The 16,005-nt window shown below is 37.8% G+C and overlaps 5 protein-coding genes and 6 non-coding genes across 12 annotated transcripts; 9 read left to right on the top strand and 2 right to left on the bottom strand.

Moving 5' to 3' along the window:
• The first annotated feature begins 452 nt into the window (after positions 1-452).
• On the top strand, positions 453-2,936 carry LOC103865482 (serine carboxypeptidase-like 26). 2 transcript variants are annotated; one of them, XM_018658677.2, is made up of 8 exons: positions 453-902; positions 1,022-1,117; positions 1,184-1,365; positions 1,526-1,792; positions 1,974-2,101; positions 2,186-2,281; positions 2,376-2,481; positions 2,559-2,936. In XM_018658677.2, exons 1-8 carry the CDS (start codon positions 554-556, stop codon positions 2,691-2,693), a joined length of 1,359 nt encoding a protein of 452 aa, XP_018514193.1. In that variant the 5' UTR covers positions 453-553; the 3' UTR covers positions 2,694-2,936. The 2 variants fall into 2 exon arrangements, with proteins under 2 accessions (XP_018514193.1, XP_009141519.1); XM_009143271.3 differs by having other exon boundaries at positions 456-902; positions 1,199-1,365.
• A 562-nt stretch (positions 2,937-3,498) lies between these two features.
• LOC103865480 (serine carboxypeptidase-like 28) lies at positions 3,499-6,673 on the top strand. Its single transcript, XM_009143269.3, has 7 exons — positions 3,499-3,793; positions 3,909-4,493; positions 4,564-4,659; positions 4,763-4,855; positions 5,357-5,442; positions 5,543-6,012; positions 6,178-6,673. The coding sequence occupies exons 2-7, from the start codon at positions 4,094-4,096 to the stop codon at positions 6,440-6,442; spliced, it is 1,410 nt and encodes a 469-aa protein (XP_009141517.1). The 5' UTR covers positions 3,499-3,793; positions 3,909-4,093; the 3' UTR covers positions 6,443-6,673.
• Positions 6,489-7,421, bottom strand: LOC103865481. Its single transcript, XM_009143270.3, has 2 exons — positions 6,959-7,421; positions 6,489-6,829 (listed from the first exon to the last, which is right to left on the bottom strand). The coding sequence occupies exons 1-2, from the start codon at positions 7,171-7,173 to the stop codon at positions 6,814-6,816; spliced, it is 231 nt and encodes a 76-aa protein (XP_009141518.1). The 5' UTR covers positions 7,174-7,421; the 3' UTR covers positions 6,489-6,813.
• Positions 7,422-7,468: 47 nt separating this feature from the next.
• On the bottom strand, positions 7,469-8,563 carry LOC103865478 (CASP-like protein 2B1). Its single transcript, XM_009143268.3, has 3 exons — positions 8,207-8,563; positions 8,008-8,140; positions 7,469-7,895 (listed from the first exon to the last, which is right to left on the bottom strand). The coding sequence occupies exons 1-3, from the start codon at positions 8,368-8,370 to the stop codon at positions 7,638-7,640; spliced, it is 555 nt and encodes a 184-aa protein (XP_009141516.1). The 5' UTR covers positions 8,371-8,563; the 3' UTR covers positions 7,469-7,637.
• Positions 8,564-8,801: 238 nt separating this feature from the next.
• LOC103865477 (probable inositol transporter 3) lies at positions 8,802-15,888 on the top strand. The gene is made up of 3 exons (XM_009143267.3): positions 8,802-13,643; positions 14,125-14,850; positions 15,095-15,888. Exons 1-3 carry the CDS (start codon positions 13,101-13,103, stop codon positions 15,569-15,571), a joined length of 1,746 nt encoding a protein of 581 aa, XP_009141515.1. The 5' UTR covers positions 8,802-13,100; the 3' UTR covers positions 15,572-15,888.
• LOC117133837 lies at positions 10,527-10,613 on the top strand. Its single transcript, XR_004457878.1, has one exon. It is a non-coding gene; the product is annotated as a small nucleolar RNA SNORD96 family (small nucleolar RNA).
• On the top strand, positions 10,656-10,734 carry LOC117133796. The gene has a single exon (XR_004457840.1). It is a non-coding gene; the product is annotated as a small nucleolar RNA Z221/R21b (small nucleolar RNA).
• Positions 10,880-10,945, top strand: LOC117133822. Its single transcript, XR_004457866.1, has one exon. It is a non-coding gene; the product is annotated as a small nucleolar RNA U49 (small nucleolar RNA).
• On the top strand, positions 11,157-11,296 carry LOC117133819. The gene has a single exon (XR_004457863.1). It is a non-coding gene; the product is annotated as a small nucleolar RNA snoR2/U65 (small nucleolar RNA).
• On the top strand, positions 11,338-11,418 carry LOC117133794. The gene has a single exon (XR_004457838.1). It is a non-coding gene; the product is annotated as a small nucleolar RNA snoZ7/snoR77 (small nucleolar RNA).
• On the top strand, positions 11,474-11,575 carry LOC117133803. Its single transcript, XR_004457847.1, has one exon. It is a non-coding gene; the product is annotated as a small nucleolar RNA Z43 (small nucleolar RNA).
• Positions 15,889-16,005: the final 117 nt, after the last annotated feature.

The following is a 16,005-nucleotide window of genomic DNA, read 5'->3' as shown; positions in this document are numbered from 1 at the left end:
TCTAAATAAATCGAAAACCGTTTGAATATCTAAATATACAAAACATAGTTTTATATTTAAAAATATTTATATTAAATTTAAAACAATTGAATATTTACAATATAGTTTATAAACTTTATAAATATAGCCGAAACTATTTTAATTATTTTAAATTATTTATATAATTTTATTTTAAATATCTGAAACAATTAGAATTATCTGATATTTTACTTAAATTATAATTGAAATCGATCAACTGTGGTTTTTGAATGAATCTTTATCCGAATTCTTGATACATAAAGGAACCAATCTAAAACGAATTAAATATCCAAATGTCCAGGTCTAATTAGCAACAAATAAATTTGATGAAGATAGGAATCGGCTGATAATACAGAACAAAGTCATCGTGAGGAGTTACATCAAAAAAGTCAATGCAGTAACAAATACACAAAATAACCGCTCATCTCTATTATTCATCATCACTCACTTATTGAATATCTCCCGACCACCACCACCAACTACAATGATTTTGTAACGAAAAAAAACATTGAGATCTTCACCCTATCATTTCACCATGTCTCCACGACTCCTTGTCGTCTTCCTCCTCGCTCTTCTCCCTTTCTCCTCTTCTTGCAGAGACGCGCAAGAAAAGGACAGAATCTCGCGTCTTCCCGGCGAGCCCAACGATGTCTCCTTCTCACACTACTCTGGCTACGTCACGGTCAACGAGTCAGCTGGTAGAGCGCTCTTCTACTGGCTCACCGAGTCAAGTCAACACCCCGAGTCAAAACCACTCGTCCTCTGGCTCAACGGTGGCCCTGGCTGCTCCTCCTTAGCTTATGGCGCTGCTGAAGAGATCGGTCCTTTTAGGATCAACCCTGATGGCAAAACTCTTTACCACAATCCTTACGCTTGGAACAAATGTAGTAACCTCTCTCTGTCTCCATTTATATTGAGTTCCTTTTAATATTATGTAAATGAGTTCTGTCTTTCTTTATTTGAGTTCATACTCTTAAGATTCCTCTCTTTCTTTATTCCTCAGTGGCGAACTTGCTGTTTCTTGAATCACCAGCTGGTGTTGGTTTCTCGTATTCGAATACTACCTCTGACTTGTACACTGCTGGAGATCAGAGAACAGGTATATAAAGCCTCTTGACTCTTTGACGCATTCATCATCACTCTATCTTACAACATTTTGTGTAAATGTTGCTGCATGCAGCTGAAGATGCGTATGTGTTTCTTGTGAAATGGTTTGAAAGGTTTCCACAGTACAAACACAGAGAGTTTTACATTGCTGGAGAAAGCTACGCTGGTCACTATGTTCCTCAGTTGTCACAGATTGTTCACCGGAAAAACAATCCAGCTATCAACTTCAAAGGCTTCATTGTAAGAAACCTCTTTTGTTTGTATGTGTGTGTGGTTTAATAAAAAAATGAGTAAAGGTTTTTATAAAAAAAGAATTTCTTACAAATTTAGAGGCATATGTTTTACTTGGCTTTGCTCAGGACCAACCATGAGTTTAAGTGTGGATTTATTTATGTTTTAGGTGGGGAATGCTGTGATTGATGACTACCATGATTTTGTGGGATTGTTTGAGTACTGGTGGACTCATGGGTTGATATCTGATCTCACTTACCACAACTTAAGGATCACTTGTGAGTTTGTATCGTCAGAGCACCCTTCCCCTGAATGCAGCAAGGCCATTGAAGCTGCGGACAAGGAGCAAGGAGATATTGATCCTTATAGCATTTACACTGTCACTTGTAAGAAGGAAGCTGCAGCTCTTAGGTCACGTTTCTTGAGGGTTCGTCATGTGAGTTTCCATCATGTCCACTTTCTATGTAGCCTGATTATAGTATTCCTCTTGCTAGATACAAAATGTTACATCTGAATATAGGTACATAGCTTAGTCCAAGAATGTATAATGGACTCTAGAAAAATCCAGATTATCTTTCTGCTACTTTGTTTGTTTTACTATTAAACTGTTGAATCAGCCATGGATGTGGAGAGCATATGACCCTTGCACAGAGAGATACTCTGGCATGTATTTCAACTCTCCAGAGGTTCAAAAGGCTATGCATGCTAATACAACCGGACTTGCTTATCCATGGAAAACTTGCAGGTAACAAAACACATTAATGGATTATCAAAAATTTATTAAAAAAATTTAGTGAGTCAGTGACATATAGTACTTGTGGTGTTTTAGTGACATTGTTGGAGAAAAATGGGCGGATTCTCCTCTCTCTATGCTTCCTATCTACAAGGAGCTCATCGGTGCAGGCCTCAGAATATGGGTTTTCAGGTATATCTAATTCTCATTTCTATCAACTGTCTTTGTATCCATCTATGTTTGGTACTATGATGATGATATCTTGTTGCATTAATCTTAAATGCAGTGGAGATACTGACTCAGTGGTTCCTGTGACTGGAACTCGATACTCCATTAGAGCCCTCAAGTTACAACCAGTCTCCAAATGGTACCCTTGGTACGACAATGGACAGGTAGAAGAAGCTACAAAACCAAAACAGAGCTTTAGTTCTTTGTGGAGTTAGTTAACTTATAAATGTGTAAACAACAGGTTGGTGGGTGGAGCCAAGTTTACAAAGGACTGACTCTAGTGACAATCCATGGAGCAGGGCATGAAGTGCCTCTTCACCGACCACGTCGAGGCTTCCTTCTTTTTCAGTCGTTTCTCAACAACAAGCCAATGTAAATTTTAAGACACTGTGGGTGATAGGACCAGTGTTTCAGTTCATTGGTACTGCTACCACATAACCTTTTCAGGTTCTGTAAACTTGTCTTATGCAGATGCTTTGAATTTTCATGTGTTCTTTTTCATTGTTTATTTGTAAAAGCTTTGAGTAAACATTAGTTTAATTTGATCTGATAATAATGAGTGTTGTCTGTTGATGTGTGGGATGCTTAGCTGCTACCATTAAATTAAGGCTTTCCGTTTCTTTTCTTGGTATACAAGAAAACGAGTAAGACACGGTTTTTACTTCTTTTTAATTAATTCTATTTAACACATAGTCGGCTCTTTAATTTTAGGGAATGCATTTAATTAGGCACATGATCATCTTTGGGATTGCTCACCTTATGAGTTATGAACATCTCTTTATGCTTTTTTTAATAAGTATAAACATTGATGTGAAAGAAAAAATAAAATAAGAAGTCCATACCTCATTTGTTGATTTTTCTTTGGACTGTAACTTAATACTTAAATTTTATGAAAAATGAATATGCAAACACAAATTAGAGACTGGTTCAGTTAACTGTTAATTGAACCGTTTTTAGTAGCTTTATCAAGAGTTTCGATAATAGAATTGCAACAACAACAAAAATAATCTAGAAGACTGAAACAAAAGGGTTTGGACAAAAGGGAACACAAATTAATTATTATGGTCCAACAAGATCAGCATTAGGTGAAACTAAAAGTGAAAAATATGAACAGACAAGCCATTAAATGTCAAACAAAATCAGCTTACCAATTAAACCAACTCATTAAACTAAAAGTTATTTGTGATAAATGTATTTTAAATGATTGTCGTTAATTTATAAGGTCATGCAAATCCCACTTTATATTATAAGATACACGTCTACACCTCTCCATGTGAAATACATGACTAAATTACGGTGTAAGCAAGCAATATATACTAGCTTTTAATTAGTCAAAGCTATTATATATAGCTAAAATAATTCGCCTTCATCATCAAATCATGAAACCTGAATTTACTGTTATGATAATGACTAGGTAACGATTAAAGTTAATAAAATAAACATAATATAACTATCAAGATGAAATAGGCGGCATACATATACAGGATACCAAAGAATAACAAACACAATAATGTGTATAAACTATTATTCGAGTAGTCAGCATACTCAATCGACAAGTAAGCTAATTTGACTATATGCAATAATAATCAACAGTTTCAGAATAAATAACTATTTAATACACCACATGATCCCTAAAAATGGCATAAGTTGACAACGACCCTCGGTTTTCTAAGCTATAAATTCATCAAGGTGGAGAAATGAGGGATTCTCAAGAAACTATCAAACCAAGAAACTAAAATACACACACAAGAAAAGAAAAAGTAAACTCTTCCTTTGATGATGATTATCACAAGAAGCAGAAAGTGGGTAACACTATATCAATGTATATTTTTATTAAGCATGATCATTGCATTACTAGACGTAGTCATGAGTAGTAGTGAAGATGCTAAGGAGCAAAAGATGAGGGACAGGATCCTCTCTTTGCCAGGGCAACCTCCTAACCTCAACTTCTCTCAATTCTCTGGCTACGTTACTGTTAATTCAGCGGCCGGACGCGCTCTATTTTACTGGCTAACCGAAGCCCCTAAGCCCAGTGACACTAAGCCCCTGGTCCTATGGCTCAATGGTGGTCCTGGATGCTCATCCATTGCCTATGGTGCATCCGAGGAGGTTGGTCCATTTCGGGTTAATCCAGACGGAAAGACTCTTCGTCTAAATCCCTATGCTTGGAACCTAGGTATTCTTTAATTAATCAAATTTATTAATTAGGAGTCATATTTATTTAAATCAATCAATAATATATGCAGAGGCAAACCTGTTGTTTTTGGATTCACCGGCGGGAGTTGGTTTCTCTTACACAAACACTTCTTCAGACGAACTAACCGTGGGAGACAAGAGGACAGGTCTTATATATAATAAGCTTGTAAATTTTCATACTATAATAAATTGTTTTTAATTACATTATTAACTAATATATATGATATGGATTATGAAATGTGGGGACAGGGGAAGATGCATATAGATTCTTGGTGAGATGGATGGAGAGGTTTCCTGAGTATAAAGAAAGACCTTTTTACATCGCCGGCGAGAGCTATGCCGGTACTTCCATATATTCCTTCATTTAATTACTAGCTACCTTGTGTTACAAAAAAAAAAAATTACTACCTACCTTTTAATTCCTAATTATTTATTTATTTTATTTGTTAATACGTTATTTGCTATAAGCCTATAAGGCTACTTATTATTTGTCATGTGAGATTTCTACATTTGCGATCCTACAATATTAAGCAGTTGAACCAAATGATGGTGATATTTAGTACCATAGCACGTTCATGCACACAAACAAGGCATTATATTAGAGAAATAATGGGTTTTATAAAATATAGCCAAATAAGGAGAATCAACAACAACCCAATTGACTTTTCTTTTGTGGCCAACTTAAGTCTTTTGATGATACCATCTGAATACGAATATTGTAATTTTGTGACGTTGCAGCAAGAACTACCATATACTACCCCGTATGAATGATATGCTTAGTGGTCAATAATGACAATTTGATCTTATTGCATTGGCTTTTGTTGTGTGTTGGTGGTCAACTAGGACATTATATTCCGCAGCTAGCTCAATTGATTGTCAACCGTAACAAGGGTACCAAAACTCCCATAATCAATCTAAAAGGGATCCTGGTAAGTATTTAATATGTATATACTCATTTTGAAATTAACCACAAACACTATTGAAAACTAAAAATGATGAATGAATATATAAAAATGAAAAAAATGAAAGATGGGGAATCCTCTGGTGGATGATTACAATGACAACAAAGGGATGCGTGAGTACTGGTGGAATCACGGGCTCATATCGGACGAAACCTACTTTGAACTGACCAAATGGTGCCTCAACGACACCATCCTCTTTCCCAAACCAAACTGCGACAATGCCCTGAACCAAGCCTTCTCTGAGTTTGGTGACATTGATCCTTACAACATCGATCGCCCTGCATGCACCAAAGGTTCATCATCAAATGAGTGGAGGCAAGCATGGCGATACAGAGGGAACGATGAGTGCGTTACGGGATACACACGCAAGTATATGAACGATCCAAATGTGCACAAAGCCTTACATGCCCGCCTTAACGGCACTTCTTGGACCTCTTGTAGTCGTGTGATAAGAAAGAACTGGAAAGACTCACCCAAGTCCATGCTTCCCATCCTAAAAGAACTTCTTCAAGCTCATCTTCGCATTTGGATATTCAGGTAGAATAATTAATTATGTATATATAGTAAAACAAATATCATAGTTGATAAACAACTAAGGACTCGTCCATATTTTTTTTACTATTTATTTTTAATTAATATTATTTTTGATGTGGGATCTCTAACATTTTTTTAATATAATTTTGTGGAATTATATGTATATAGTGGGGACTCGGACGGAGTGCTGCCACTAAGTGGGACGAGGCATTCGATAAATGCGATGAAATTGAAGACTAGCAAAAGGTGGTATCCATGGTACCATTCACATGGCCTAGTGGGAGGGTGGAGCCAGGTTTACGAGGGTGGCTTGCTAACGTACGCAACGGTTAGAGCTGCGGGTCATGAGGTGCCATTGTCACAGCCTCGTCTAGCCTTTTTCCTCTTCTCACATTTCCTGGCCAACCACTCACTTCCCTCCTCCTCTTCTTGATTACTTCTTCCTCCTCTCACTTATCTCTTTCTTCACCTTTTTCAAGTTTTTTTTTCCTTCCACTTTAGTGAATTGTTTTTTCTTTGTTTCTATTCATATAATAGTTGCACCTAGAGAGATATATAATTGGGCCTCATGGCTGTTCTTGGACCTTGTGTTTGGAGTTCCCACGTTAGCCCATCTTTCATGCATATGTAAGATGGTATATGTGAACGATTCTATTTGTGTGCAGTTATTTGAACTTAGAAGACAAACATAGAATAATGATTCTCTTAGTTTTAATGTTCATTTTAACTAAAGTAGTACATAGAGATCAAATTCTTATTCATGAAATGTTTCCAGTCCCAAGTCCCAACTCATGTACGGATCTTTTAGAGGCCCCATTCCCTACAAAAGAAACAAACATGTTAGAAGGTAACAACAACAACAACAACAACAAAACTTCAATGTGCCTTGAATCATGTAAATTAGAAAGGAAGGAAAGAGAGAAGAGCAAAAAGGGTTTATAAAACATACTTAGCTTTATCACCAAACCAGTTATAGACGGATTTGGCAGTGGAGGAGACGGAGGAGACGGCAGGACCGGCATGTTCATTGAAGAACTTGGCAACATCGTTCGTGGCTGCGTCTATCCTCTGTCCAACCGTTGGTGCTTCCTCAGCAGAAACCAACACCGAGTTCATAGACATAAGCAACATCAACGACAACACCAAAGCCACCTTCTTCTCCATCTGTTCCCCAAAACGTAGAACGTCTCAAAGTCTCTTCTTTTCTTTTAGAAAACAAGAGACTTGTTTCTTAACTAAAAACTCGAGGTATTAAAAAGTTGCATGCCCTTGACTCTATAACTCTATATATAACTTTCCTTTTTTAGCCACGTCTATATATAACTCGTTAATTAGTTTTTGGCGACGTTTTGTTTTTGATAAATAAAGTTAAAACTTTACAAGTTGGATGGTGATATATCATTATATGAGATCCATAGGTGGTTGAAGTTCTGTTTGATTGGTTAATTAAGCAGTTAAAAACCTAAAATAGACTAAACAATTTCATTCATTTTTGATGATTATTTGTGCATGAGACCATGACAATAGTAATAGACGGTATACACATTGAGAGAAAGTGAGAACACACCACAATAATTTAACACAATTTCCACAAACAAGACTAGTCCAAGACCTATGAGCCTTCGCCTTCACCACCGTGATGGTGAGCTTTGCCAGGCTTTGTTACCGCCATACAAACGGAAGAGACCCAAAGCTGAAATGCAAGAGATCAAAACCATTCCAACGCTAGCAAGCAAGGCGACCCCAATTCCTTCACCAACTTGGTTACAGAACCTCCCATACATTGTGCATATCTTCATCCACTGTAGCTCTGGCTGACCCAGCTTCGCAAAGGCTGCAGACTGCGCCGCTGCTGCAAGCCCCGCTACAGTCAAGTACGCTATCGCCTGCTTACACATACATAGACAAAAGTCATTGACAATACCACTTTACACAAGCTAGAAGTTGTCTTCTTTTACAAAGACCAAAAAGCAAGAAACAGAGTAAAACAAAGTAAACCTGATCTCCAGAGAAAATAGCCCAAGCCAGAGGCTTACTAAACAAAACGCTTCCTTTCATCATACCCACCACGCAACGAGCCACATGCACCAAAGAATAAGCCGCGGCTATACCGTTGACGACCACCAAGAACCTGAAAGTGTAAACTGTCGGTAAAGATTTGGAACCTATCGAGTGATGGGTTTTGTCGTGAGCTTACACAAGCGCCTTCATGTCGGTGTACTTCGCCTTCTTCTGGATGGTGAAGATCTCTCTGACTTGAGTATCTGTGACAATGAGAATCGCAGCGACGAGAGCGAGTGCACACACTAAACACCTCAGAATCAGCTCCGTGAGTCTCACTTTCCGTTCGTTGATCTTCATTTTGGTTCCGGCGACGTTGGCTCCGCCTCCTAGAGAACTTTATCTTTTTTTCTGTAATCTTGATGATTTATAAAAGAAAGACAAAACTTCAGTGGGAAACCAAAGATACAGACATACATTGGTTTTGTCGTTGGCTCCTTGTCGCTTTTAAAGCAGCTAGTGGCTTAAGAAAATAAATAAACATTAATTGACAGAGACTATGATGTATAAAGGTCTAGAGTTGAAACAGTCTTATCTAGAGATTAGTGGTACCCCGTGACTCGAGTCTCTATCTCTGAAGGTAGACTAGTTTGTTAATCATTTGACTAATAAGGATGAGAAATATGAAGATGATGCGAGGTGCTGAGGTGCCGTGGAAGACAAGCTAGTAAAACTAACCACGGAACCAAAACCATTTGCACATCCCTAGTCCCATACACGTGTTTTAATAAACTACAGTCTTAAATTACAATTTTTGATTTATTGCGCGATGGGCGTTGGAGGTTAAGGACATTTAAGGGCACACGATTATTAATGTAAGATGGAGACGTAGAGATGAAAGTGAGCTTCTTCTTTTTCTCCTAGGAAAAACTTCCAACGATGCAAAAGATTCATCATTCATTTCCAATTAAATTAATTTTGAAGATTCGTACAGATTCCAAAAAATATTTGATGTAACACCATTTTTATACGTATAAAGATATCGAATGCTATTATGTGAGAGATGATGCGTCTTCAAAAAGATAAAAATCAATTTTGGACGTTAAAGGTCTTCTTCAAAATCATCTCCAATGCACAATTCTATTTTTTTTTTCTTCAAAATTTTATAAAGAAACCGAGTTTACTCCAACTCTGTTTTATTTTCTGAATAATGGAATTATGAGTTAAAAATAAGTGTATTTGTTCAATTTTTGGAGTATTCTCGTTTTTACTCTATTACAAATTGGAAAATGTAGTAATGTTGAAATTTTAAAATTCAAACCTCTATTTTTAAGTTGAAAATTGAGTAGGTTTGGAAATGTTCTGACACGTAAATGATAGTATCATTATTTACCATCACTCAGGAGTATCATGTGTGTGATTGAGGAAATTAGTTTATTAAGAAAGTTGTACAAAACTTCATAAAGGTTTAGGGAAGTGGGAGTGAAATGAGTAATGAGACAGTGTATCCGATTTGTGGGGTTGGTGAACTATGGTGTGGTATGGTGCTGGTGCATGCGGGTTGGTTAAAAGTTTAGTTGGTACCCTCTTTTTGGACCGCACAACCTTACTAATGATGGCAAATACGATTTATAAAACAACAAATCATTGTCACTATTAATTTGAAGGTCATTAAATGTGTTAACCTTTTATGTTTCTTCTTCTTTTATTTGACATATATATAGCTGTGTCTTTTTTTTTTGTCACAATATATAGCTGTGTCTAACTGTAACAATCTATACGCGTTATAATGATCACAACTATTGATGTTTCACCAACCTTTCCTCAACAGGCTATACGAGCTTGTATAGGATTTATATGCAAAACTCCAGTACACCGTAGAGTGTGATTAAAACTGCCAAAATATCTAAACCAATAAAGCTTTTTCGATTAAAACCCTATAATCCAATCACATACCTCAAATCCATAGGGCTTGTGGGTCTTATTGCCCACAACTACAATCAAATAAAACAAGCAAGTAATGGGCTTGGGCTTTTAACATTTATCATGGCCTTTTAAATGACATAAAGCCCGTTTAGTACAATACTAAGGCGGTCTGAATAATCACCAGGGCTTCCAGTTGCCCTAATATCTCTTCGTATATAACAAACATCACGAACGTACTAACTTCTCATCACCGCTTCTTCCTCCGCCTTCAAACAGTACCTTAGTAGTCTTTGTTAGCTTTATCTCTATAGTAAATTTGATATCTTTGTCATTGACGCGATTCCCTCTCCAAGGGATCATTTACTCAAACGGAGCAATCTTTTAAAACCGTGATTGCATAATCCAAGAGTAAACGTCATAAAGGAAAAACTATAACCCGAAGACGTTGTAGGAGCCTTCACGGCTTCTCCGTCCAAGGTTACTGGCTCTCATATTCCATTGCTCTGCGGAGCGGCGTCGCTGCTTTTACCGTTTGGGCCGGCCATGAGATCTATATTTCATTTTATTTGAATTATAATTAGTGTTTATTAGAGCCAATGAGGAGATCAGATTATAAAAAGAACACCATCTTTCGGGACTGATTATTTATTGATGTTACTTCTGCAATTCTGAGGCTTTAGTGTCTGTTATTACCGTTAGTGTTTTTTAGTTTTGTAATAAGGCAGTGATGATTGAGAATGTCATGCACCACTCTGATTCGTGCTGATAACCATCTCTACCCATATTATTTCTGAGCCTTTTTTAATTATTTGATTTTGTTAGAGAGATAACCAAATGATGGTCATTATTTAAATGATATAACCTTGATGCGGTCTGTATTGCTTGTGATGTTATCTTTTGGTTCCTGATGGTTATTAGCTGTTTTTATGTTTTTATTGAATTTGCCCGATGAAGAAGAATTCCCAAAGATAGGAAGTGCCGTATGACAATTAAACGTAGTTTCGGACTGAACCGGAGAATGCATCCGGTTTTGATTTCTCCGTTCCCGTTCACTCTTCTTAACCGAATCTGTTTTTTTTTCGGAACGGTTTTGAAGTTGTTCGGTGCGGGTTGTCTTAACCGTACTTTCTTTTAGCTTCTGTGTCCGTTTCTTTGTGGTTGATTTTAAACGGGTTTCTGAGGGTTTTTAATATTTTCATTATTTGATTTTGATGATTAATTGTTCGATGCCACGTCTGCGATAGCTTTTTAGCAGTGATCGTCGATGCTACATTGGACATAAACAGATGTTTGTGTTTCGCCTTTCTGATAGGAACCTGTGGATCCTGTGATCTTTGGGGCCAATATGGCGATTACATTTTAAATTATGAATGTCATGATTATCAATTTTTTGGGGAGTGATTGATGATGATTATCGCTAAAATATGGAATTACCGTCTGAGTTTTATTACTTTGATGTGAAAAACGCTGGCTTTACTGAGATTACCTCCCTATATTCATGTTGATATTTCTTTGTTTTGTAACTTGTTTACATTATGGACAGTGACGATTGATACTAAGGTCTCGTTCGTCGTAACATAGGCTGTAAAAAGCCTATTTGCCGACCATTCTGTTATATCACCACCCATATGCTGAGTCCTACTTTTTTTTTGTATTCATTATGTTTTCGATTGGCCAATGATTAAATTTGATAAAGACAAGCATATGTCTAAATAATCTATGTTGATAAATTTATCTTCATGAGGCCGACCTCTTTCATCTTCGGATGTTTTTTTTGTCATCTGGCTTATTTAAAGTGTTTTGTGAATTGAGGTGTAATGATTTGTTTATCATAATGTTGAAAAGACCGTTGACTCGTTAAGTCCCTAGTTTGAGGCTGTCGTGGTTGGGGTTGGAGATAAGGTGTTCGTCGGGCTTCAATGAGCAACGCATATTTGGTTGCTGTTTTTTTCTTCGGGTTCTCAAGTGTCTCATCGTCGCTTGATCTTTTGCTGAATGCACAAATTATTAATAGTGAGAAATAAAATGAAAATCATTAACTACTGGGTGGTTTTAATTGACCAGTATTTTCAAAATATAGTAGAATTTGGATTACATGATTTCAGCATGTGTATATCCTAAGAACCATTTATTTAGCGGCGGCGTAGTACCTCAATCGTTATTTCAAATTAGTATTGGATCTTCAATTAACATTGTGTGATTAGTTTCTCCAAAAGGAAGTTAACGTGGAATGTGTTATTGATTATGGACAACAGTATAAAAAGAATGTGAAAGAAGATATTGATGATGTTGTATTCTTCTCACGTGGCTCGATGTAGGCAAGCAAATGTAGAGTCGTGGTAGAGTAAATAACTGTGCTCTGCAAATTGGCGAAATCCTAATCCACGTTAAGCAGGTTTACGAAACGTTTCTCAAAATTCTCGTGATGAATTTTACCATGTGAGACCTGTCATTACTTGTATTCACTCTTAGTACAGTTCTAGATTCCTTTGTTCTTTCTAACTGAAACTTAAGTTTCTAGAATAAGACTTGTTATTATAACAATAATGTTCGTGTTAAAGTTCTTCTGTTAGACCTACTGATCAGGCTTGCTGAAATTAGCAAATTCTTCATACTCACACTAACTGAAGTGTTCTCTTAGGTTCCAGAGATTCTGTTAGACCTAAACACTGCTTTACGCTGTTTCCTGGTTACAATGCTCCGCGGATGTCCCCACCCGAAAGTACTTCTAGCCTTCAGCCATATGACTAGAGACAGCAGCTAAAAGAGAAATTTAAGGCGATTATAAATGGAAAGATTACCAAGTGCAATTAGCTCAACTGGACATTCTAGAATTTGTGTTTAATGTGTGTTATGCATATGCAAGGAAAATAAATTAATTTATATTTTGTTATTATTATTTTGCGTCAGTTTTGTTTTGTGTTCTAAAAATAGTATGGTAGTAGTTGTTCAAACAAGATGTAGAGAATGATTTGGCATGTTGAATTCTCAGAAACAGTTTACCATTTTTGTGCCAACTGTTAAGTTAATCTTTAATAACTGAAGGTAGAACCTGATGTCCTCACTCCTATTATAAACCTTTTCGAACTCTCTCTTCTTTACCTCATTTCTTCAAAGCATCTAGCAATCGTTGAAAACGTTCTTGGAGCTTTTATCTTACAGAGATGGTTGAACGTGGAATAGCCAAAACAGAAGAGATACGTTTCACAGAGGTGTGGAGGACGACATGGGAGACACCTTACATCATGCGGCTAGCTCTCTCTGCCGGTATAGGAGGTCTCCTCTTCGGCTACGACACGGGTGTTATCGCGGGAGCTCTTCTTTACATCAGAGAGGAGTTTCAAGTAGTTGACGACAAGAGATGGCTCCAGGAGATGATTGTGAGCATGACCGTGGCTGGAGCCATTGTCGGAGCAGCTGTAGGAGGATGGTACAACGACAGGTTTGGTCGGAAGACGTCCATTCTCATTGCTGACGTTCTCTTTATGGTTGGTGCTGTTGTGATGGCCCTTGCTCCTGCACCGTGGGTCATCATCGTTGGCAGAGTCTTGGTGGGGTTTGGAGTTGGTATGGCTTCCATGACTTCACCGCTTTACATCTCGGAGATGTCTCCAGCGAGAATCAGAGGCGCGTTGGTTAGTACCAATGGACTTCTCATCACTGGAGGACAGTTTCTGTCTTATCTCATTAACCTCGCCTTCATCCATGTAAGCAAACCAACCAACTATTTAGGCATGCAGTTATTAACCGAACCAAAAAATCTTTGGTTTCCGGTTCAGTTTGGTTTGATTTGACAGTTAAAAAAATTGTTCTTTGGTTCAGTTCGGTTTTGATAACTGGTTAACTTGTTTTAAAAAGATCATCCAAACTATACTGGTTTTAACTAAAATTCTGAACTGAGCTAACAATATTATTAAATGAGATAACTGAACTAACCAATTTTTTCGATTTTAAACAAATTTAAACTAAAATTTAACTGAATTTTCTAAAAATTTGTTAAGTTGGTTAGAAACTTTTCAAACCAATAACCACACCTAACTGAATTTTTCCGGTTCAATAAGGCAAAATTTTGGCTGAACCGAGCTAACCGACCCGAAAACCCGAACTAACCAAACCCGCATGCCTAAACTAACTCATGAATATGCATGTTTCAAGACTTGAAAGAATCTCACAACTTAGTGATTGTAGACACCAGGGACATGGAGGTGGATGTTGGGAGTCTCAGCGGTTCCAGCCATCATTCAGTTCCTGTTAATGCTGACACTGCCAGAGTCTCCACGTTGGCTTTACAGAAACGACATGAAGGCTGAGTCAAGAGACGTCCTCGAGAGAATCTACCCTGCAGAGGAAGTTGAAGCTGAGATAGCTGCACTCAAAGAGTCAGTCATGGCAGAGAAGGCTGATGAAGACATCATCGGCCACACCTTCTACGCTAAACTCAAAGGCGCTCTCTCTAACCCCGTCGTCCGCCACGGCCTTGCAGCTGGTATCACCGTCCAGGTGGCACAACAGTTTGTGGGAATCAACACGGTCATGTACTATAGTCCCACTATCCTTCAGTTTGCAGGTTACGCCTCAAACAAGACAGCAATGGCTTTGTCCCTTATAACCTCTGGTCTCAACGCGTTGGGGTCGATTGTGAGTATGATGTTGGTTGACCGTTATGGCCGGCGCAAGCTCATGATCATTTCCATGTTTGGTATCATATCTTGTCTTGTCATTTTGGCGGCCGTCTTCTCTGAAACCTCAAAGCAAGCTCCTAAGATTGACACGAGAGACTCCATAAGTTTTGCTCCGAATGGTACTTGTCAGGCATTTGCTCCCTACATAGCCTCAAAGGCTTCTCCATCTAACTGGAACTGTATGAACTGTCTTAGATCACATTGTGGATTCTGCTCCAACAAAGCACAAGAGGTAAATAAAATGTCTCTTTAATCCAAACTAACATCGATACAGTAGTAGTCAGGGGCGGCCTAGTCGGCAAATCAGACTTAAACGAAACAATTTTTTCAGACCGATTTTTTTTAAAATAAAAACTTAAAAAATTGGTTTAGGCGCTCGACTAATCAATAATCTCATACTAAACACCTGACTAGCGCCTATCGATTTCTCGAACATTATTCATAGCTAAATAAAGTCCTATATGTGTTTGTGACAGTATGCACCTGGAGCATGTATTGTTCTATCTACTGACATGAAGTCATTGTGCCACTCGAAAGGAAGAACATACTTCAAAGACGGATGCCCCAGCAAGTTCGGGTACTTAGCCATAATCTTCCTCGGCCTCTACATCATCGCCTACGCTCCCGGTATGGGGACAGTGCCATGGATTGTAAACTCTGAGATATACCCTCTACGCTACAGAGGGCTAGCAGGAGGAATAGCTGCAGTATCAAACTGGTCATCGAATCTCATCGTGAGTGAGACGTTCCTGACGCTGACTCACGAGGTTGGTTCGTCAGGAACGTTCCTTCTCTTTGCAGTTTCCTCAGCAACAGGGTTGGTGTTCATATGGATGCTTGTGCCTGAGACTAAAGGGCTTCAGTTTGAGGAAGTGGAGAAGCTGCTAGAAGACGGGATTAGGCCTAGCTTGTTCCGACGGATGTCTAGAGTTAAAGAAGTAGATACGTCTTAGCTGCTGCTGCTGCTACTTCTTCTTCTGGCTGAAAAGCCAAACAACAATACTTACGGTTACAGATGTGCTTAGTTTGTAAATTCATTATATTTTTTTTAACTCAGCTCATTACAGCTGAGAAACTCAACTATGTATACGTAAAGATAGACCAGCATACAGTTGGAAGATACACTCATATAAAAAATAATATCATACTATCAACATCTCTTTCATAACCTTTATCATACTGGCACTTATAAGATCAACATATCTTCTACCTAGAGTAATCAGAAACTAACAAAACAACAAGTGAGGTTGAAATAGAGATGCTTAGGAGTGATACAGAGTCTAAGGAAACTAGTTGTAATGGTATTGATATTGAATAAAAAGAGATGCTTAGGAGTGATACACTCAGTCACACATCCTCAAATCAATCATACTTAGATTTAAAAAGA

Source organism: Brassica rapa, chromosome A04 (genome assembly GCF_000309985.2).
Source record: "Brassica rapa cultivar Chiifu-401-42 chromosome A04, CAAS_Brap_v3.01, whole genome shotgun sequence".
NCBI lineage: Eukaryota > Viridiplantae > Streptophyta > Magnoliopsida > Brassicales > Brassicaceae > Brassica > Brassica rapa.
The sequence above is the reverse complement of the archived record's forward strand: the minus strand, read 5'-3'. Positions and strand labels throughout refer to the sequence as shown.